Source organism: Arachis ipaensis, chromosome B03 (genome assembly GCF_000816755.2).
Source record: "Arachis ipaensis cultivar K30076 chromosome B03, Araip1.1, whole genome shotgun sequence".
Classification (NCBI taxonomy): Eukaryota; Viridiplantae; Streptophyta; class Magnoliopsida; order Fabales; family Fabaceae; genus Arachis; species Arachis ipaensis.
The window spans coordinates 18585556-18609184 of NC_029787.2; the positions used below are offsets into that span (position 1 = coordinate 18585556).

General features: G+C 33.7%; 1 protein-coding gene and 1 long non-coding RNA gene across 10 annotated transcripts in view; one reads left to right on the top strand and one right to left on the bottom strand.

Moving 5' to 3' along the window:
- LOC110270007 overlaps positions 1-3057 on the bottom strand; it is a 19875-nt gene extending 16818 nt beyond the window's left edge. The window contains exons 1-3 of one of the 3 annotated variants that reach the window (XR_002358958.1): positions 2924-3048; positions 2700-2813; positions 185-222 (exon numbers count right to left, since the gene is read on the bottom strand). This is a non-coding gene — a long non-coding RNA (uncharacterized LOC110270007). Of the gene's footprint in view, positions 1-184; positions 223-1091; positions 1126-2699; positions 2814-2923 lie in introns of those variants that run through there. The other 2 variants (XR_002358959.1, XR_002358960.1) reach the window with 2 other exon arrangements.
- On the top strand, positions 14278-23463 carry LOC107632680 (G-type lectin S-receptor-like serine/threonine-protein kinase SD3-1). Of its 7 annotated transcripts, none has more exons than XR_002358957.1 (4): positions 14278-14405; positions 15137-17034; positions 17638-17726; positions 18067-18584. XR_002358957.1 is itself a non-coding variant. In XM_021118326.1 (2 exons), exon 1 carries the CDS (start codon positions 14813-14815, stop codon positions 17024-17026), a length of 2214 nt encoding a protein of 737 aa, XP_020973985.1. In that variant the 5' UTR covers positions 14412-14812; the 3' UTR covers positions 17027-17034; positions 18067-18584. The 7 variants fall into 7 exon arrangements, 1 of the variants encoding a protein (XP_020973985.1); XR_002358956.1 differs by having other exon boundaries at positions 14281-14405; positions 15108-17034; XR_002358953.1 differs by lacking the exon at positions 14278-14405 and adding an exon at positions 18907-19040 and having other exon boundaries at positions 14412-17034; positions 18067-18321.

Here is a 23629-nt window from a genome sequence, read left to right on the forward strand (position 1 = left end):
AATAGTATATCTATATATATATATATATATATATATATATATATACATACATACATACATAATATTACATACATAATATTACAGTCATTATCCAATACAATTCCTATCCCTCTTACAGATTATATCAAGATAAAGGCGATGGTACAATAAACCATAACTAAAACAATACAGAGTATCTCGACAACAAATAAATAAACTCTTCGTAACTTCTGCGCCCATATCCTGAAAGGGAAAAAATGTAGGGGGTGAGAACATCATCCTCGAAAGGGTTCTCAGTAGAGGGTTTTTGGGAATTACTGTGATAGGATACGTGAAGATAACCGCACCAGTGATTCATAACCGTCTTATGCCTCTTTTCAAAAACAACAGTTTCCAATAGAAGTAAAGTCGGGAATCTTTTCTAAAAGAGGAACCGTTCAATTCTCAAAACTCAAAAGTCTTTCAAAACGGTTTATCTATGCTGAAACAAAGTAGCCTTTCATATTTTATTCCAAACCAGAAACACAAAACTGAAATCAACCATCGGTTCATCTCATTCCAACCACGGCCCTAGGCCCAAATAATCCAACCAACAACCAATCACCACAATCCAACAGAGTCCCAGATGCAAACACAGATAGGAAGTTCAAGCACAAGCAAACAGTTATTACAAGTAGAACAGTTAGCAATTACTCACATAGGCAAGCCAAGTATAACATGCACACCCAAACAATGTCACATAAATGCATATGATGCATGCCTATCCCTAGTGGCTGATGATATCATCTGTCGGTTATAGAGCCAACCCGACAAGTCCTGGTAGTTAGCCATTGGACTGTCCCTCTGTCATGTCTCCCCAACTCGAGTTATACTCAATATAAGCTTGATCATAATCATAATCCATATCCATCACCCTCACTGGTGAATATTTATCCATCACCATCACTGGTGAATATTTATCCATCACCATCACTGGTGAATATTTATGGGGGTGAGCTCGTCCGGGAATTTCACAGTGCCCGGCCACCCTGACGACATAGGGAAACTCAAATCTCCGATAGTGAAAGTGCAAATCACAATTATCAATATCTCAGCATAGGTGCTTTCATTCTTAGCCATGGATCAACATCCATCTCAGCCATCCGGCTCTTAGTTCAATCCAGAACCAGCCAATATTCATAATCATACACAGCCATTCCGGCTCACAATAAAACAGCACTTCCACATTCAAAATCATCAAATTCATGAAATCGGCATTTAAGCCATAAATCATTTTCTCAATTCGTTTCACTTTGAAATCAAGTTTCAACTCTTTTCAGCCTTGGCTTTAGAAATCTCGTTTCTCAAATCATCTCAGGCTCATAAGCCAAATTTACTCAAAGTGAGTTCCCTTTTTTAAAACATAGCCACTCCCGGCATTCTCTTTCCAAAACTTCCAAAACCATGGAAAGTTAAAGATTCCTTTTGAAACATTCAAAACCACCCATCCAACAATGGGATTTTTGTAACAAAAGTTCCTCGGCAAAGTCCCAAGTCCTTAGGAAAGAATAACGACTCATTTCGCCAAATTCATTTAAAATCATTAAAAATCTTGGCTTCCTTATTTGGGTAGTAAAATAGGATCTAAGCCAATCCGAGTCATGTAATCAATTACTCTTTTCAAAACCATTTCCTTTTCTTAAACAAAAACCGGCTTCAATTCCATAATTAAACCTGAGCGTTTCAAACTGATAAGAGAATCATTTTTGTTGTGTTAAACTAGAGTTCAAAGGGTACTCTGAATCTTATTCAAAACGTCAAAATAATGAGGTTCGTCAATCGAGATCCACTTCCTTTTAAAATCACGAAACTCTTCCAATGGACACTCTTTATGTTTAATAGAGAAAAACATAAACCAGTTTTTCCTTTTTAAAACAGCCTCAAGGCAAAATTCCTTTTCGAATAACTTGTACCCAAAGACATACTATTCTTCTCGGAAAAGTAAGGAGGAATCATGATTCTCTTTTCAATAATTCTTTCAATGCGTAGCTTCATCGCTTTCATAATTGTTCTAAGTAAAAATAATAAAAGAAGCCATAAATTCACAATCCTCCAAGTAAATAGGAAAGGCATTAAACTCCAAATTTCCCAAATAACATTTCAAATAAAGCCTCGGAATTTATAGAAATTTAGGCAGCATCTCCCCTAAAACTTGGACTTTGCCACCCGGTTCGGGTCCCAACTAAACCGTTCCTCAATCCTTTTCAACAGTCCAGAACCCAAAAATCAATTTAAAATCACGCTAAATCCAACAGTCGTCTCAGTGGCATATCTCAAGGAAACCATTTCGAAATCAAATCAATGTCAACCGATTTAACTAATTTCCAAAGCTTTAAGGAAACGGCTCAATAACAAATCATTTGTCCAAACCACGTCAATTAAAGTAAACCAGGCTGAATTCAAAAGTGCGTCTGACTTTTCACATTATCAAAATAATTGACTCAATTCAAATCAATGCTCAACTGATCAAACTCAGATTTCAAATCTTTAAAGAATCAACTTCAAAACATTACATTTCACAAAGCCGCACAACAATTCAACCAAACCAACATCCATAATCACTCGAGTCAATCAAATAACACATAAGGCAGATACAATCACCAAATACCAATTGTCTCACATCAGTATCCATATGTAATAATTCCAATACATACAACATAGTTTTTGGAAAGCGCCCCTACCTCAACACGCAAATCCATAACCCAAACGTCTCACCGAGTCCTTTTCACCTCAACTCGAAATCACCGGCAACCAAAACCTCAGCTCCCAGTCACTTTCGCAATAACCATAGCACACTAATCACAATATATAATAATCAGGACTCGACCCCACGTTACCAAAACTCATTTATTAACCAAACACAACCGAAGACTAACGCGAGACTTTTCGAAACATAATTTCTTACCGGAATAACAACACGAAGCAGCTGCGATTTCGAACCGGCCCCGGCAACAGCTCCGGCGGCGGCCAGAAGCTCCGGTGGATCAACTATAGAAACCACGTAACATCAAAACCTTATCAAGATCCAAAATGACCAAAACCACAAATTAAAACCCCTTTACCTCAAAGTCAAAACTCGCAGAAATCACTAAACAGAGTAGCTCCATCATAGTGGCTGGTACCGCAGCGACCCAGGCAGCGGCACCAACTGAACAGCAACCCCGATGATGGCAGAGGCTCCGACAGCGGCGAGAATCAGGAGCAGAGGCAGAGTTGAGCATATCTCCCATTCAAACCTCCAAAAGAAGCACCAGCTCCAACAGCTAGATGGTGGTAGTGGCTGACTTCAATACTGGCGACGCCGGATAGAACAGCGACGGCGACAAGGGAACAAATGGTGGCGCTAGAACGCCGGCGACAAAACCCTAGTAGCAGTGGCAGCCGGAGCGTTTTTCTTCCTCTGTGCATCCCTGAGCCGCAGGTCTTCTCGCTCTTCCTTGGACGGCGACGCACAGCAATGGGACCCAGCGGCGGCGTAGGATGGCAGAATCGCGACTGGGCAGGGACGAAAGGCATGGCTTCGACAGCGGCGCTCCTCGCGTGCGGCAGAACGCGACGGCAATGAAGCCTCATCTCCCTCCTTCGCGTCACTCTCCTCCCCTAGCGATAGCAACGGCGACGGCACTCCTCGCCGGTACCGCACCGTCCTCCTTCTCCGATTCCTCTCCCCACTTCCCTCCATGGTTTGACGATGGCGCGACGGCGGCGATGAGGCCAGCACGCCGGCGCGAGTCTTCCTCTCCTCCTCCGGCGATCTCCTTTCCTCCACACACGGCGAACTCCTTTCCTTTTCTCTCAAATGCGTTTGTTTCTTTCTTTCTTTTCCTTTTGCTTCTGCGTGTGGGTGTCTAGGGTAGAGGGGCGGCAGCTGTTGCTGCTTGGGTTTGAGGGAGAAAGAAACCGGGTCGGGTAATGGGTCGTTGGGTTAGGGTTTCATTTTCAAAATTAGGGTTAAGGACATTTTAGTAATTTTATTTAAAAATAAGGGTAATATAGTAATTAGAAATAAATTCTAACCCAACAATAATAATGTATAAAAATACTATTTACTCATCAATCTTACACTTTATTTTCAATAAAATATCCAAATCAAAATAATTAGAAATAATATAATTAAACCCTTTATTTTCCAAAGTAACAGTATTAATATTTAAAATATTAATTATTTAATCCGAATCATATAAAAATCCTTATTATTTCACAACTACCAACTTTATAATATAATTATAAAAAATAATCCAATAATTATCAAATTGAATAATAAATCATAACTTGTCTCAAATTCAATAAATCACACTTGCCTTAATTATCTTTAATAAAATGATTTCCGAAATTAAGGCTATAAATAACTATATGATTTGAGACTTGATCATAATAAGACTTTTTAAAAGTTCTGGGTCTTACATTGAGAGACAAAGTCATTGAGGCATCTGAAGCTATAAGAATTTCAAAGCCATCCGCTGTCCTCTCAAATCCTTTTTGTAAATTCTCATCTAGGGATATAGAAAGTAAATAGGTTATAGTTTTATTCTTTGACTCATTGTAAGAAATTGTAATTAACACTAATTTGTTTAACTCGTTGTAAAAAAATAAGAACTTCTTTTTTTATTCGTTGTTAATGTTAATGTTAATGTATATATTTGTCGGAACTGCCTGGACTGTATTGAATGAATCTAGATTCATAGTGAATAGATCCAATATATTTACCAAACATCTAGAACACCAAAAAACAAATGAACCAAAATTATTACACAAAATGAACCAAAAACAATGTATATATGACTATTCAATTTCAGAAACTGTTTGACATAACACAATTGTAGAAGCTAAATTTGAAAAAACAAAAAGTGGTTATTCAATAAAACACAACATGAAATCAAAATTAACCCTCATTATATGACTAGAACCCAGATGAACTGAAATTTAGTAATACATGAATCGAAATTTATATTAATAAAAACTGAAACTTCTATAATCCTCTTCGGGATAATTCATATCCTGCGCATCATAAAGGCTAGAGCTTGTGATAAACTCCAATTTTGTAGTTTATCTTGTGCTTAATTTGGGTAATTTTATCAACTTTTCTCACATTTATTCAATGAAATAGCATGGTTTTGTAATTCTCCCTTAATTTGTACTTAAGTGTGAAAACATACTTTTTAGGCTTTAAAATAGCTAAATTTAATTCACTTTAATTCCATTTGATACCTTGATATGTTTGTTGAGTGATTTCAGGTTTATAAGGCAAGTATTGGACGGAATAAGTGAGGAGAAAAGCATGCAAAGTGGGAGAACTCATGAAGAAATGAAAGAACCGTAAATCTGTCAATCCTGACCTCTTCGTACTCAATCGACCATAACTTGAGCTACAGATGTCCAAATAATGCGGTTCTAGTTGCGTTGGAAAGCTAACATCCGGGGCTTCGAAATGATATAAGATTTGTCATGGTTTCCTGGCGTTTAAAGGCGAGCACACGCACTGTACGCGAACGCACTGGTGATGACACGTGACCCACTTTGAGCAACTCGTGGCCAGCGATTTCTAGCTTATTTTGGGGCCCAATCTAACTCATTTCTAATGCTATTTGACCCAAGGATTGAGGCGGGAAAGGGGGGAGCAATTGTTTGTAGTGTAGCATCATGTAGGTTAGTTTCTAGAGAGAGAAGCTCCTTCTTCTCTCTAAAATTAGGGTCCCTAGGATTAATTGCATCAGAGATCCATGTTTAATTATTTGCTTTCATCTTGTTTCTTCTACATTTTCATGCTCTAGTGATGTAATTCTCTTGCTCTCTCTTGTTAATTTCCCTTTTTGCTCTCTTTTGTGATGATGAACTCTTGATGGATTTGGATTTTCTATTAATGCAATTGATGTTTGATGTTCTTTTTATTGTTGAATTGAGTTGTTGATTTTACTTTCCTTGCAATTGGTAGTTAGATTTTATCATTCTTGCTCATTTACCATGATTTCCATTTATACCCACCAAGTGTTTGACAAAATGCTTGATTGGGCTTTAGAGTAGATTTTGAGCATTCTTTGCTTGGAAAGAGTAGTTAGGCAATCTTGAGTCATGAAAACCCAACTTATGTTGGTGACTTAGAATTGTTAGCTAGTGTGGTTTCCATTGACGCTAATCTTTTACTAATTCAATTAGTAATTTGATTATGACTTTTGGATTGAGATTAGCTAGTCTTATTAGACTTTCTCCGAGTATGAGGATAACATGATACATTCCTCCATCGTCGGAGATGACGTAATAAGATAAATTCTTGTTTATTATTGTGATATGATTAACTAGTCTTGTTTGACGTTCTCCCTATGTGAAGATAACATGATACCTTCTTCCATTTGTTGGAGTTGACTAAATAGGATGAATTAATCAATGCATGACTAGGATAGGAAGCATATATTCTCAACCCTTGCCATGAATGTCTCTCTTTATTAATTACTTTCTTTAGTTACTTGCTTGATTTACTTTTCTTGTCATTTAAATTCTTGTCCATTTAATTTCTTGCCCCTTTATCAATCAAACCCTTTGTCCCTTCATAGCCAATAATCATTCACTTCATTGCAATTCCTTATGAGACGACCCGGAGTCTAAATACTCCGGTTAATTCTTATTTGGAGTTTGTTACTTGTGACAAAACCAAATTTTTGATTGGGAGGATTGTTTGTTGGTGTAGAACTATGCTTGCAACGAGAATTAATTTGTGTGAAATTCTATACCAACACAACGGTGTGAATGATTCAGAACAACTTTTAAATTTATCCAAAAACCAACGTCCTTCAATATATGTATGTAAATCATGGCTGGACAATTTATTCCAACTGAGGGATTTGTCTTCAGAGTTGGAGATATCTTGAATTTTCACTTTCCCTCTCTACTACACATAATTAGTTGATTCTTAATCTCATCTCCCTTCTGAGTGTTGTTCCTTATTTTCGTAGAAAAACCTACAAGTTTGGAATAATCTTTGTAGAACTTTTTAACTCTAGTGTCTTGAAAGTCATCCCAACCTTTGGGACAAATTGTTCATCCATAACACACCTGGACTGTAAAATGAACCGAAAAATAGTATCAAAACAAAACCATTGTATAATACTAAATGAACCAAAAAATTTTCATTATAATTATTCAAAAACACTTGCATCTAGAATGAATAAAAAATATTATCAAAACGAAACAATGTACAATACCAAATAAACAAAAAATTGTGTTCATAAACAATTAGATTTAGCGATTGCATTCCATTCCATTCAATTTAAAATTGAATAATCCAAACCTCGTCCAATAGATTCAATTCAAAAGAATAATTTAAATCACTCTTATTTGAACTTGAAGCATTCATTGTTTTGATACACTGTTGAAATCTGTAAATGAAGAAGAAATCTGAAATCTGAAAACAAAGAAGAAAATGAAGAACATAAATGCAATGCAGATAAAAAAAAAAAACAAAATTTTATGTTGAAGAAAACAAAGAAAAAAATCAAAAAAATCAGAGTAAAGAAAAAGAAAGAAAAGCTTTACATTAAAAGATGGGGAGCATGTGAAGAAAAAAAAACTTAGTTGATTTGATTAAAAAAATCACATAAATGCAAAATATTATTGTATAAAATATTCTACCATATATTGACTTGGGCAAATTAAATAAAGATAACATAATTTTAGGCTTGGAAAATATATAATATAATAGTTGTCAATTTTATTTATTTACTGTGTAAAATAGGAATCTTAGCTATGTACGGTTCAGTCCGAAAAAGGATCATTGGTTCAGTCCGAAGATGCAAAGCTGGCTATGGCCATATCAGTGCATCCCTTTAGCAGGCCATTCAGGAGAGACCACCCTTTCTAGAAGGTTTTCTAGGCACGCAAAATTCAAACACAAGTGAAGAAGAATGCCTCTTTTGGATATAAATAGCTACCTGTCTCTTTGTTCTTTTATAAGTTGCAACTTGCAAGACAATGCAAGGACATCTTTTGTATATCAATGTCTTATTGTTTTTAATTTGTTATATTTTATTTATTTTGTTTTATTTTTACTGTTTTTATGCGTTACAATGTAAAGTAAAGCAATACAATTATGGAAAGAACTTTTCGATTTACGTGAGACAGAGGTTAATAGTTAAATTAGTTTTTGAAAAAGGAAAAACTATCATTTGTACCCATAAATTTTATAAATGCTGACAAAAGTATCCATCAAACAAGAAAACTAAGAAAGTACACCCTTGTTGTTTCTTTCTTCTTCGAATGCAACAACAACACTAAGAAAGCACATCCTTTTTAAACTCTTCAACCTCTTCAATCTGAATATTGTTGTTCTTCTTATTCTAGGTTCTTGGTTCTGCGCCTCTTGTTTTCACAATGACACCAAGAAACTAAAATGTATGTTTTTTTTTGTTAATTTTAAATTTCTTTTTCTTTTTCTGCACTAGATCTACAAATTCATAATATTTGAACAATAACCTCAGATAATTAATAATCCACAGTTTTTAATCTTTTTAATTTTTTGGTGGCTGGCAGTAGCAGAAGAAGACGAAAGATGAGGGTTGTGAAATTTGGAATTTGGGAAAGAAGATAGAAAGGGTAATTTGGAAATTTTATTAAAAAGTCAATGAAAAATCACGGTTTGGGTATTATTGTCACACAGAACCCATCTTTCATGGATACAACGTTAATTTTCTTGTTTGATGGGTACTTTTGTCAGCGTTCACAAAATTCATGGGTACAAATGGTAATTTTTCCTTTGAAAAATAAGATATTTTTTAAATTTATCATTGTTTTTCAATCAAATTAGTCTTTCGAAAATTGCAAATTAATTATATTTGTCCTCCACTCGCTCCAATAACAATTTTCTTCAAAGATTGATGTTATAAAACGTTAATTGATAACATATATAATACCTGATATGTCTAATTGGATATTGACTAAATATGTTTATGAAAATTTATTAATTTAGTCATTTTTTTCAATTACAAAAATTTTATTCCTAATATAACCTAATGACTAAAGTGATAGATTTTCGCAAATATATTTAATCAACGTCTAATTGAATATGTTATGTGTCATGTATGCTGTTAGTTAACATTTCACATCATCAATCGTTGATAAAAATTGTGAGTAAAATATGATTAATTCATAATTTTTGAAAGATTAATTTGATTAATTTTTTTTTTCAAAAGACAAATTTAAAAAATACCTTATCTTTCATGAATTAATTTGACTATTAACTCACTTTGACGCACTAACCCAAAAAAAAAAACCATGGCACCAACCAAACCATTCTCCATGACAACATTATTGCTTATGATATGATATTCATCACCATGACCATGATTTCCCAAACAAGTTCTAAACAACCCTAGTGTTTTACTTGCACGACTTTACAAACGGGCCTAATGCAAGTATGCAACCATTGTGCAAATTGTCGTCATCAACGGAAAAGTCTGGTCTTACACCACATTTGGTACCTTTATAATGGTGGACGGTTCAAAGTTATACTATTTGGTTACTAAATGTGTCGTTAAATAAAAAATTATCTACCGATGTGGATAAAAAGAAAAATTAGGCATTCGGCTACTTTTGAAAACGCTTAACCACTAAATTGGTTGATAATTTTACCATGAATGATCGATTTGACAATCAACATAAAAATTAAGTTAAAAAATATGGGCAGTGCTACGGTGATGAAATGAAGAATTTTTTTTACATGCTGAAACAAGGTGGAGTGCATGGATACTGGACGCGTGTAAAGATGTTTCCCAAGACAAAACAAATCTGACGAAAGCAGAGGAACAACAGGCTTCAACTTGTCAAAGTGATTAATAAGTTAGGTAGTAGATTATGTTAATTAATGTGGTTAAATGTTTGGGCCAATTTGATTTGAAGCCCAAAATTTTTTTTTGAAGCTGTGTTATTCGTTGAACACCGAGTAAAATTGCGTGTGTCAGTCGCCCAACCCAGTTCTCGTCACCCACAGGAAAACGTCTATAAATAATTAATTTTTTCGGTCAAGATAAAATCAGACGCTATTTACTAATTTTCTTCTTTAACCGTAGATATTTTCCAATATTAGCATCTTATACAATATTTTTTTTTCTTCACATTGTAAAATTAATTATTATAATTCTTGGTCATTGTTTATTATTCTAATTTGTTATAATATGTATTATTGTTTCCAATGAAATTGATAAATTAAGTCAAAAATTAACCCTAAATAATAATAAAAACCTAATTAGTAAAAACCTGGAATCCAAAACAGTAAACAAATTAGGATTATTGAAGTCACCAAAAAAAAATTAGGATTATTGATAGTATTCATAGAAACTGCAAAAATATATTATTTTATATATTACTTTTAATTTAATAAATAAATATTAACTTTTATTAAAAAAATTATAACAAACTAAAAAATATTTTTATAAAAAATATCATATAAAATAAATACTAAAAGAAGTATTAAAAATAATTAAATATACTTAAAAATAATATTATAATTTTTTAGTAATTTACTAATTATCTATCTAAAAGTGATTTTAACCAATATTATCTAAACAATTTCATTTTATCAAAATTAATTTTAATATAGAATTGCCAAACATAGATTATGTTGGCACAAAATCACTTATCTTCGAAATCAGTTTTACAAAATTACTTTCTTTCAAATTTCAGTTTAACCAACTATAATCCAAACACACACTTTGGGTGTGTTTGGTAATCACCGTTTGAAGGAAAAAAATACGTTAGAGCTTCTTGAAAGCTTCACTTTTTTGTTTGGCTAAATTTCTTCTCTACAAACGCAGAAGTGATTTTGTTCATAAAATCACATTTATAAGAAGCAATAATTTCTAGCTTCTCCGTTGCACTAACGTGCTTTTAGCCAATACCTTCAATATTTATTTTTCTTTTACCAACCTTATCCTTTATACATGTTATTGCATTATTTATAGAATTCTTATTATTCTTCTCTATATGAACTCTTTTTTTATTATTTATTATTTATATTTTTTATTAATTTTTTATTTGACATTATATATTTTTATAGTTATAATTTTGTATATTATATTTATTATTATCGTTTTATAATAGAATTTATTGATCCTATTAGGTAAAATAAATTAAACAAAAAAATTAACTATAAATAATAATAATAGTTAAAAATTATAACGTACTAAAAAAGAGTATTAAAAATATACTATATAAAAAACATATAAGAAAAAAATATAAAAAAAAATTAAACATGTATAAAAAAATAATATTATAATTTAATGTCATGTCCTTTTAAGTAATTATCTATCTAAAAGTGATTTTAACTAATATTATCCAAACAATATTTATTTTATCAAAATCAATTTTGGTAAAGAGTTGCCAAACATAAATCATGTTTATACAAACTTACTTCTATCCAAAATCAATTCTATAAAATCACTTTTATTCTCCAGTTTTACCAACCACAATCCAAACACACACTTTGTCGTTCGGTTTATTCGTTAGAAGATTCGACAAGTTTGACTAAGTTATCGTTTAATAGTTCTTAACTGTTAATTTCACATGAACACAACTTCTTTAAACTGTTCCTGTGTAATAAATATATTATCACTACTTAGAATTTTGATCAGAGTCACTATCATTTCCATAATTTTAGCGGGTCCATAAGTGTTTATGATTATATAGTTTCGAGTAGGGCAATGCTACGACGGTGATGAAGTTATTCTTCATCATCAGCTGCTGAAGCGATGTCGATGAGCTATCTGGCTGAGGCGTGTGACGTTGTTGTATATGATTTTAGGTTAAGAGTTAGGAATATTGTAAATGATTTAGGATTTCAGAACTAGAATTCAGGATTTATAATTTATAGATTATCGTATATATCGAGTTTAGACTTTATTAGATTATGATTTATCATTTATGGTGTTAGGGTTTCGATTTTAGGTTAAAAGGTTAAGGATTTTATATTTAAACTTAAGAATTTAATGAAACTGATTGAATGTTTAGGATTTAGGATTCAAGATTTAGAGAAATTACTGTTAAGAGAGAGTTTAGAATTTATACTTTAGGATTTAAGTTTGACAGTGAGATTCAGAGTTTAGTGTTTAAGGTCAAAATTTAAAAATTGACAAGATTTAAGATTGTAAATAGTTAAAAAAATATGACATTGATTTAAAGAAATAATTCTTTCAATTAAAAATGTACGTAGGTGTTCATTAAACTGATACATCTAATAATTATCATATATCTTACAGACATTTTTTAAATAGCTAGAATTCTTATTATAACTATCAAAAATACTTTCTAATTCGCTTATAAAAGAAGGATCATTAAAAATCTTCAAAAATTAATTTTGAATATTAAAATATATGGATGTCACACTCAAAATTGATGAAGCTCCAATCAGATATACCTTGCATCATTATTCACTGAGAAACATTGATTCCCTCCAATCTAGCTACGTACCTTCCATTGTAAGGCAAATGTGTTCTCTTCTAGATGGCTTTCCTGCCAGACGATGGGTTGGAGCGATGAAAGCTTTGATTTTAGGGTCTATAAGGATTATTACTAAATTAATTATAATGTGAATAAATTATTTTTATTACTAAAATTATTTATTATTTTTTTTAGGTTTCTCATAAATTATTAGATTAATTTAGTTGAACTTATTTACTAATTAAAATTATTCAACTTTCAAAATAAAAAAAAGAAAACTTTTTCCATATGTTAATTTTAATTCGAAATAATTTTTAGTTTAATTTTGCTTCACACATTTCATTTTTGAATTATATAATTCTCTTTCTATAAATAAAACCAAATATCATTTTATTAAAAAAGTGTTTCCATATATATGTTCATTTATTTTGTTTTCGGTTTTTTTACTCATCACGTGTCCTAAAAAATCCTCTTCATGCACAAAAATTTTAACGTATCAGATATACCATACAAACAAAAAAATATTACAATATTCATTCCTTACTCTATAACCCAACAAAAAGCCCAATCAAAACAAAAATTTCACCAACAAAATGCCAAAAAGCTCAATAACTAACACACCTTCATTAACCAATAATTAAACTCTCCTAATTACCTCACTCTAGACAAAACTCCTGCCTAGTCAGTCACCGCTAGCAGACACTGTCTGCGCGTGTAGTCACGCAAACCCATGTGTCACACAATGGGCTACACCACGCAGTTTCCTTTCCTGAGGAAAAAAAATCACTTCTTCATGCTAGCATTGGCCAAAAAATGTTAGTCCCTGCCTAAATACGTCGCTAGTGATAAAATTCTTTTAAGGATATAAATATAAAGTTTTGTTTATTAAAAGCGTAAGATTTTTAAATTTACAATAATATTAAACACTCCATATCTATCTGTTGTAAAATATTTATCTAAAAAAATTATCATATTTAGAAGTAATAAGTTATCCTTTATATGGTAGACAATTATAAAAGCAGATAAAATTGTTTCTTACTTAAAATTTTAATTAGAAATATGGTTAATAATTAGGAATGAATGCGAATCGGATCGGATCAGACATGACCAAAATTTTAATTTAATCCGTACTAAAATTATCAGATCAAAACGGATCTAATATCCACAGTTTTTTAATTTGGATGGACGAATACCTACATAAAATTCACAATCTAATTCTATTAGTGTATTAATCAGATTTCATATCCATAATTTTTGGATCAAATTCAAATAAATTCTATGAATATGTAGATTGAATCCAACGCCCCTATTTATTAATTGACTGATGTTGATAATTGAGAGGCATGTCTTCTTTTGGCTGTTGGAGTAATAGTGATGCTGCAACTTCATCAACTTTGGGTACCAATTGGCAAGTGGCAACCTTGGTAAATTGCGTTCAGAATAATGCTTTCTTTCTCATTTTATTCCTTTTGTACTTGGCTTCCAAAAACATCTTGAAAGTCTCAAAGTCTTACTCCATTTAATTACTATGACAAATTATGGAAATGAAAATGACTGGAATCACGAGTCACTGGAGTACGGGACACAATATAAGGAAAGAATAAATGTCTACGCGTGTAGCTACCCCAAAACAAGAAAGAAAAAACAAAAACTCTACCTACCTCACTCTCTCTCTCTCTCTCTCTCCCCATTCCTCGGGCTCTAAAATTCCAAAAATGGATGAAAACAACGCCAAAGACACCGCCATGACAGCTGGTGAGACCGAAGACACCGCCGGAGCCAGTGACCAGGCGAGCAAGTTGCGGGTGTCAATGAGATATGCGCTGATGTTTGTAGAGTACCCTTTCATGGCTTCCATTGAAAGAGAACCCAGGAAGCTTTATGGCTGCCGCGTGAAGAAGAGAAACTAATGAAAGAATGAGATCAAGTTGGAGCTTCCGACGGTACGGTGGTGGTGTGCGACCCAGGTAATCAAGCTGCTGCTGTTTTTCTACTTTAGTATGAACAATTAATTGTTAACTCTTTTGCTCACTTCTAATTTTACAAATATTCTGAACTTTTCTGCATTTCTGGAAACACACTACAAACTATCTATCAAACATTACAAACAAGATAAGCACGAATAAAGCTAAATCAAAACAGAAGAGAATAGAAGAGAAAATAATGATTCAGAGAAATTGAATGAGAGTTCTAATTTATTTTATTAATTTTCGCTGCCGTACTTTCCCTTGAGAAAACAAAAATCAACTCCAATTCCATCGTTCCAACCCCTCTCCTGTCCCCCAAACTCTCAGTTCGAACGAGTTTCCTTTTATTTTATTTTTCGTTTCAGTTTCAGTGACACCCTTTCAGAACCCTTAGAACCCTTATAGATATGATTGAACAGAGCGGTTTATTGCTATGTGTTTTCATATGCTTCTTGCTATATCATGCTGTGAGGGCTGAGATACCATTAGGTTCTAGACTTTCGGTGGTTGACAATGGCAGCTGGGTTTCCAAAAATGGTAATTTTACCATTGGATTTCTTAAGATTTCGGATGAGCCTGGCCAGTTTAGTTTTGGCATTCGTTTCAGCGACAAGTCTATACCGTATAGTCAACAAAGAATGGTGTGGAGTGCTGACTTTCTGTATGGAGTAGGTAACATGTCCTATTTCCTTTTCACCACAGATGGTGAAATGGTCCTGTTTGATGATCAGGGAATGCCTTCATGGAGCAGCCAAACCAGTAACAAGGGTGTCGTGTCGGCTTCTCTTCTTGACAATGGAAATCTTGTTCTAATCGACAGAGAGCAAAAGGTCATTTGGCAAAGTTTTGATAGTCCAGATGATACGCTTCTCCCAGGACAGTTTCTATCTTGTGATAAGATGCTTCAAGCTGCAAGTACGAATCTACTGTCCAGTTACTACACCCTGTCTATGAATGTTTCGGGACACTTGATGCTCCTTTGGCAAGGTATTATTCCCTACTGGACAAGCCAAAACCCTTCTGTTCCGAATCTCACTGCATATGTAACAAACAATGGAGCTCTGCAACTTTTAGACAAAAATCTTAATGTTGTTTGGACCGTGTTTGGAGAAGACCACGATGAATATGTTAAATACCGGTTTCTTAGGATAGATGTGGATGGCAATCTCCGCTTATATTCGTGGGTGGAGGCTTTGCAGTCATGGAAATCTGTCTGGCAAGCTGTTCAGAACCAGTGCAAGGTTTTTGCGACTTGCGGTAAACGGGGGGTCTGTGTTTTGTCTTCCTGTGGTACTGCTGATTGTGTGTGCCCTTTCAACCAGACGGACACTGATGAGACTTGTTTCATTCCATATGAACAAAAGTGTAAACATGGTTCCACTATGGTCGCATATAGGCACATACACCTATATGGGCTTTACCCTATTGATGGTCCGGCTATCATGACTAGCGTGAATAAATGTATGCAATTGTGCCAGAATGACTCTAGTTGTACTGCCGCAACCTTTTCTAATCATGTTCTTCCCCAGTGCTCGATAAAGAAATCTGAGTATGTCACTGGCTATTTAGATCCGTCTCCAAACGTGGTATCATTTGTCAAGAGTTGCTCATCTACATCTGCCCTAAAGTTCCCATGTCAAAGCTCACCTGCAACAGAAGAAGATCCTCATACTTGTGTTCCTTGTCTAATAGGAATATCCTTAGCCACAATTATCATCGGTGTTGTCCTTCAACTCGGATGTTATTATTATCTTTTCATCTACAAAAGGAAAACCTCTACTAGATGCAAATACAATTTACCTTCCGCAGACACAAATTTAAAGGGCCTAGTTGTGTTGTTATCTTTTTCAGAGATCAAGAGCGTCACTGAGGATTTCAAAGATCGAATTGGGCCAAATATGTTCAAGGGCATGCTACTAAACAAATTCCCAGTTGCTGTTAAAGAGCTGATTGCATCCATAGATGCAAGGAAGTTCCGGACTGCTGTTCTGAAGATTGGAGGCATCCACCACAAGAACCTTGTGCAGCTGGAGGGCTATTGTTGCGAGTCCAATCATAGATTCTTGGTCTACGAGTACGTCAAAAACGGTTCTCTTGAGAAGTATATAGATGATTCCGCTCTTTGCAAGGAACTGACCTGGAGAAAAAGGGTTGACATATGCTTAAGCGTGGCCCAGGCCCTTAATTATCTTCACTCTGAATGCAGGGAGTTCATAAGTCATGGAAATCTGAAGTGTGAAAATGTCATGTTGGATGAGAACTTAAAAGCCAAGGTGAGCGAATCTGGGTTTGCAATAGTAGACGGCGAGGCAGTGTACTGTGCCTTTTCTGCCAAGAGAGACATAGCAGATTTCGGCATGTTAGTCCTAACCTTATTGACCGGATGTAGAGATCAAAGTGATCTTTGTGAGTGGTCATATAAAGAATTGATAGAAGGGAATGCTGCAAATGTGATTGACAAAAGAATTCAAGGTGGTGCCAATTCAAATGAACTTGAGCGCGTTTTGAGAATCGCATTCTGGTGCCTACAAAGCAATGAACATCAAAGGCCTTCAATGGAGGATGTAGTGGCAGTACTGGACGGAACTTTGAGTATTGATCCACCACCACCTCCATTTTGATGCAAGAGGTTATTGCTGGAAGAATCCTAGATACAATAAGATAATGTTTCTGAGATTCAGTGGAGGTGCTAAATAAATTTGTAGGAACTGTGTTCACTTTAGTTTACAACCTTAGTCACATTATAGTTTACAACCTTCTTGTTTGTGCTAAATAGAGAGTTTGTTACCTCTTAGCTTATTAGGAGTTGTAACTATAAACTTTGAAGACTGTGTTCAGCATTGTCCTGTTTTTTTATCCTTGATTATATATATATAAGAAAGGTGTGCTTCTATAGTTAGTGAGTAATGCTTCTATATATTTTGAATTAAGGATCAAAATAGAAAATCTAATATGTTGAACAACACAAAAGAATGAAGGTGAGACTGTTTCTCATCAGTTGCATTTATACAGAATTTACTGATGAAACTAAGTTACACATATTTTTTCTTTTATATCTTCATTTATAGTAACATGATTGGTACATATGCCTTCCATTTTTTTTCTCCCAATTGTTCTTTTTGCTGGACAGATGATATTACTTTGTCATATTTTCCATGTTTAAACATCTCTAGTATGTGAAGTCACACATTGTCAAAAAGGAGTGATTGTTGTTATCTTTTTATTCTTATAGTTTGTGGTTTGTGTTGCGATGCATTGTTGTTGCGTGATAACATGGGAGTTTAATACCTGAGAACAACCACAAAGTTCTTTTGTCACTGGGTTTGTACATCTCTATTGCATACATGTCTTCATCTTCTTTGGGCCGATTATATTGCTTAGATCTTCGATTGTTCTGTGATTCTTGAAAAACACTGAAGTTATTTTAACATGTTTTATTTAATTATTATGCTTGGCTAGGCCGTTTTCTCTTCTGCTTTTCATATTCTGCCAAGATGTTCTGGGAATGACATGATAAATAGATTAATGATGCATATCGATTTCTCTTTACCCTGATAAAACAATCCGACTTTGATGACTTGATTGGATTCTTAATTTGACACTTGATCTTTTTCCTTCCCTTATTTTGGGTTCAATGAGAACATTTTATTATGAACTGTAGGTACTTGCTGTGAAGAAACTTGAAAAGAGAGTTTGTGATCACCAGGAGGAGGAGGATTTTCTTGAATTAGTGAATGGCATTAACAATCGTCGAGTTTATTGGGTACTGTTCAGAGCATGGTCAAAGGCTTCTGATATATGAGTATTGCAGTAATGGATCACTCAATGAGGCACTCCACTCAGAGGATGAATTTAAAACAAGACTCACATGGAATGCTTGCATCCGGATAGCACTTGGGGCGGCTAGGGCCCTAGAGTAAGTCAAGTTACCATTATGTTTTTAAGAGAAAAAATTGCTCAAGCTTGTTGATTTGTAGCTTTGGCTTATAACAGGTTCAGATCTTTTATTTTCACAAGTCTGGTTTATCCTGCCTAAAATATTAGTTTTCCTTGGAGAATTCATTCAATTGCTGATATTAATTTGCTCAAGTCATGGTTGTTGATGTTGAAGCTTTATTTCAACTTTGCTAGTACTTCCAAAGTTAAATTGTTAAATGCTAAATTAAACTTTCATGGTTAGTAATACTTGCCACATTATGCTTTATTTTTTGTGTGAAAGATTTTAATAGTTAAATATTTTTTTGCAAACCAATTCAACCCTAAAGGTTAAGCTGTTGGTTGCTGGCCCAAGAATGATGGCTTTTTTCTAACAACAATGAATTTCTTATCAAATCTCTTTAGAGAGTTCTAGGATCCTTCTGAAAACCAAATGAAGCATATGCAAAAAGATAATTGGAAGCTGAAGCAGGGGAAAGTCTTTCCTTGATTTGACATATTTGAAGACACAAATCTTTGATGATCTGAATGAGAAATCTAATGTTTCTTCTTGTCTGCTGACAAGGTATTTGCATGAGCAAGAGCAATGTCAGCCGGCTGTGATTCACAGAAATTTCAAGTCTGCTAACATTCTTCTTGACAATGACCTATAAAAAGCATGTAGATCAATCAGTTCTAAAGATAAAAATTTTCGAAAAAGAAGAAGGGCAAATTATGATAGAGGCAAATACACTTCCTGTTGAGGAGGATGAAGACATAGTTAAGAAACCTATAGTTGTCTAAAGTCACAATATAATTGAAACATCGAAAGATGTTCAGATACTTGAAATTTGTCAAAATGATAAGATCTTAATAAATTTTGTCTTTATAGGAGAAAATAGAACCAAAGAGAAATGATTGCCAACGATATATTTGCATATAATGTGGTGCTAAATATTATACATGAAAATGAGGATCTTGAACCAAAAACCATCTAAGAATGTCGACGAAGGGATTGGTAAAAGTGAAAAGAAGCCATAAATTACCTTGCAAAACGTGAAGTTTTTAGTTCTATAGTACGAATACTAGAAGGTGTGAAACTTGTTTGATACAAATGGGTATTTGTGAGAAAACAAAATGAGAATAATAAAATTGTATGCTACAAAACTCAACTTGTAGCACAAGATTTTTCAGAAAGATCTGGTATAGACTATAAAGAGACTTACTCTTTCGTAGTTGATACAATTACCTTGAGATATTTGATTAGCTTATCTGTATATCATAAATTAAATATGCATCTAATGGATGTAGCCACAATATATTTATATGGGTTAAATATGCATCTAATGGATGTAGCCACAATATATTTATATGGGTTATTAGATTATGATATCTATATGAAAGTCTTTAAAGAACTAAAGATATCTGAATTATCCAAAGAGAAATCTCAAGTGTAACACCCTCACTACCAGAATGTCACGCTTCCGGCTGCGCCACTCTGATAGCAATAAGTATTACGACTACTTTACATACTAAATATTAAAATAGAAGCCTGTGACTCAACACTGTATCGCTGCGTTCTTTGAAAACCGGAAAATAAATACTTTATCTTAAGAAAAATACAAGCAGGCATAGATTCATATATAAAACTCCTACATAATATCTTATAGTATAATATACATATAAAACATACAACTCCTATCCCTCTTACAAACTTGTGATAACAAAGACAAGGGAAGAAAATAATCTAATTCATAAAACAACATATAAAACCAAACGCAGTTTAACTCTTCTTAATAATGGTTCTTCATCTGGTTCCTGAAAAGGTAAAGCTGTAGGGGGTGAGAACCTAACCACACGGTCTCACAACGGAGTTTTAAAGTTGTCATAAGAAGATATTTAATAAGAAAACTGTTTTCAAGTTCAGTGATTATCATTGCCTTATGAATCTTTTAAAAACCAATAGGTAGTCGTTCAAAACCTCTTCGAAGAAACAATGTCTAATTTTTAAAAAATCCGAAACCTTTCCTTTCTTATAAAAGAATCTCAATCAGAAACTAACCACGCAATCAAACAACACAATCATTAACTCAGCACCACACGCCAGGACAAACACAGGCAGGACAGACAAGGAAAGCACAAGTAGGCAGCAGTTACAGCAAATAGTTCAAGTAGCAGTTACAAACAGTTTAGCAATTAGGCAAACCAAAACAAGTTCAAACCCAAGCAAAGCATACAAATGCATATGATGCATGCCTGTCCTATGGCTGATGAGGCTCATCTGTCGGTTATCCAGCCAACCCGACAAGTTTGAATTGTCCTTAGACTGTCCCCCGACGTGCATCCCCAAGAGTCTATGGTACACGTGGTGGCAAGCCACGGCACTTAATCCAGGGAACCTCGTATCTCAGATATTTCAAATTCATAAGCCACATGAATAATTCAAATATCATATCTCAACATTCTCAACATCATAATCATTCATCAATCTAAATCTCATTTCCAAATTCATTCAAAAACCATATTTTAAAGAAAATCCTCATCAATCCTCATCATCCTTCTTTTCATCCCGTCCATTAACAATCCCAATTCAAAACATAATTCTTTCTTTGATAAATAAATCAATCTTAAGACATAGAATGTTTAAAAACAAATCTTTTTAATTAATTACTTCAAATAAAACTTCCAATTTTATAAAATTTCGGCAGCATTTCCTTTGAAACTCGGACACTGCCACCCTTTTCGGATCCCATCCAAACATTTCTCAAACCCTTTCTCAATCACTTTCCAAAATTCAACCAATTCCAGTATCAAAGTATTTTCAAATCAGACCAACTCCAATAATAAAACTCTTCTTAAAGTCAAACCAGCTCAAGTATTAAGTGTGTGTTTGGATTACAGTTTGTAAATGAGAGTTTGCATAGAATTGATTTTGCAAACTTGATTTTGATGAAAAATAAGTTTGTGTTAACATGATTTATGTTTGGCAATCTTTATATTAAAATGAATTATAGTAAAATAAATGTTGTTTGGATTTTGCTACTCAAAATCACTTTTAGAGAAAAAATTACTAAAAGAGACATCAATTTAAATAATTTTTTATATTATCCTATCATTTTACTTTAGATATTTGAATAGATCTTAGTAATTCATTTTATAATAAAAATATTTATCATATAAATAAACATTATTATTTTATAATAATAAAATAATATCTATCTTTTGAGAAAAAAATACAATAAAAAATAAAATTATAAGAGAGAGTACGTACTATACATTCTATAATGTCAAACAAAAAGAAAATGTTCTATAATCTTTTTAGTATTTTATTACTCTTTAATTTATATCATTTTGGAATATACATTTTTATTATTTATGACTCTTTTGTTACTTATATTTAGTATATAATAAAAAATAAAATAAAATACAATAAAAACAAAAAAAAAGAAAAAAATTTCATATCAAACATAGTATATAATAATTACAACTAACAACATATATCATATGAACAAAAAAATTACAATAAGAAGTAAATAAAATTGATATGAATAAAATAAAATAAAATAAAAATTATACACAACATAAATATAGTACAATAAAGGATAGAAAAAAAGGAATTTATATAAACAAAAAATAATAAAAATTAATAAAAATAAGAATTTATATCAACAATAGTTGTCATATGAATAAAAAAGTACAATAAAAATATAATAGAGCACTAAAAAAATAACATCAAAATACTAAAAAAATAATATAAAAAATATTTATCGTATAAATAAAAAAATACAATAAAAAATATAAAAATCAAAATATGAAAGAGAGTACTAAAAATAATAAAAAATAATTAAATTTTTTATCTTGGTAGTGATAGAAAAAAAAATTCAAAACAAAGAACATACACAACAAATGAACGAAGAACTACTGTGAAAGTTATGGTTACTTGCATCCTTTTTATAGAAGAGAATGGAGGGTAAAATTGGTAGAAAAGGAATAAATTTTTCACTTAATTCCTCTAACGGTAATCAACTTTCTCAACGTGAACGCAGAACCAAGAAATTTTAGCTTCACGTGAACATACGTTTAGAGGTGAAAGCACTTCTGGGTTTAGAGTTCTAACAAATTGCCAAACATAAAAGTGGGACGTTCAAGACACTCAAACGGGCTTCTCTCTTCTCCAACGTGAACCCCAAACACACCCTAAATCATTTATAAAATCAGCCCGACTCAAAATCAAACCGCTTTAACTTCAAACCAAGAAAAATCACTTTTCATAATAATCAAGTAAATAATTTTCCAAATCCATTTCTTATCAACAACCGTACTTCACTCAAGCAATCAAGCACCCAATAATCCAGTCCACCAAACCATCACATCCACAAGAAATATTTAATCACAAAAATATATCTTTTTGCATCAATATCTATTTATCACAACTCTGTAATGTAAAATAGATTTTAAGAAAAACCCCTGCCTCGAAAAGTTGAACTCATAAACTAAATGCGTCACAAGAACCATTTCTCTCCGCCCGAAATTAACTGCAGCTTCAACCACAAGTATGCTCACTTCCGCAATAGCAGAAACGGCTTTACTCGCTATAGGTGATCCCGATAACTCAATCCTAAAACATAAATATCGCGAAACCTTAATAACATATAACGGAAAACTAACGGCGATGGTTTGAAATAAAATATACTTACGATAACAGCAGAACGGAACAGTAGCAACCCCGAACTGTCCCCACAGCGGCTCCGGTGATGGCGGAAAACCTCAGTGGCGGCTGCAATAACATCGCAGTGATAACAATATCCTTATAAAATTGAAAGAATGGGGTCCGAGAGCAGAATACTATTTACCAACGGCAGTGGCGGCGACTAAGAACTCCGATAATGGCCGTGGCAGCTCAGGAGTGGCTCTGTCGGTTCAACAGCAACGGTGATTATATAACCAAGCAGACCTAGACCTCGGCGGTGGTTTCCGGTGGCAGCGGCGATCTCCGAGCAGTTCTGACGGCCACAACACCGTTTCTGGCGACCACAGTCGCGGCGGCGCAGCTTAGAACGACGAATAGCGGCGGCGACACCAACTCAACAATAACAGTGACAGATCAACGCTGATGGAGGCACATAGGAAAGTAGAACGCGACGGCGACGACTCCCTTAACGGCGACGACATGCAGCTCGGCGATGGTGACCAGGCATCGGCGACGACGAACGATGGATCTGACGCGAGAGAAAGCAACGCGTGGCGAGACCCGTGGCGCCGGCACAGCCTTCCTCTTCTCCTCCCTCAGTTCTCTCTTTCTCTCCGTT

Bases quoted from the DNA above. Each gene is read 5' to 3' on its own strand.
- LOC107632680 (XM_021118326.1), top strand. From the start codon at position 14,813: ATGATTGAACAGAGCGGTTTATTGCTATGTGTTTTCATATGCTTCTTG.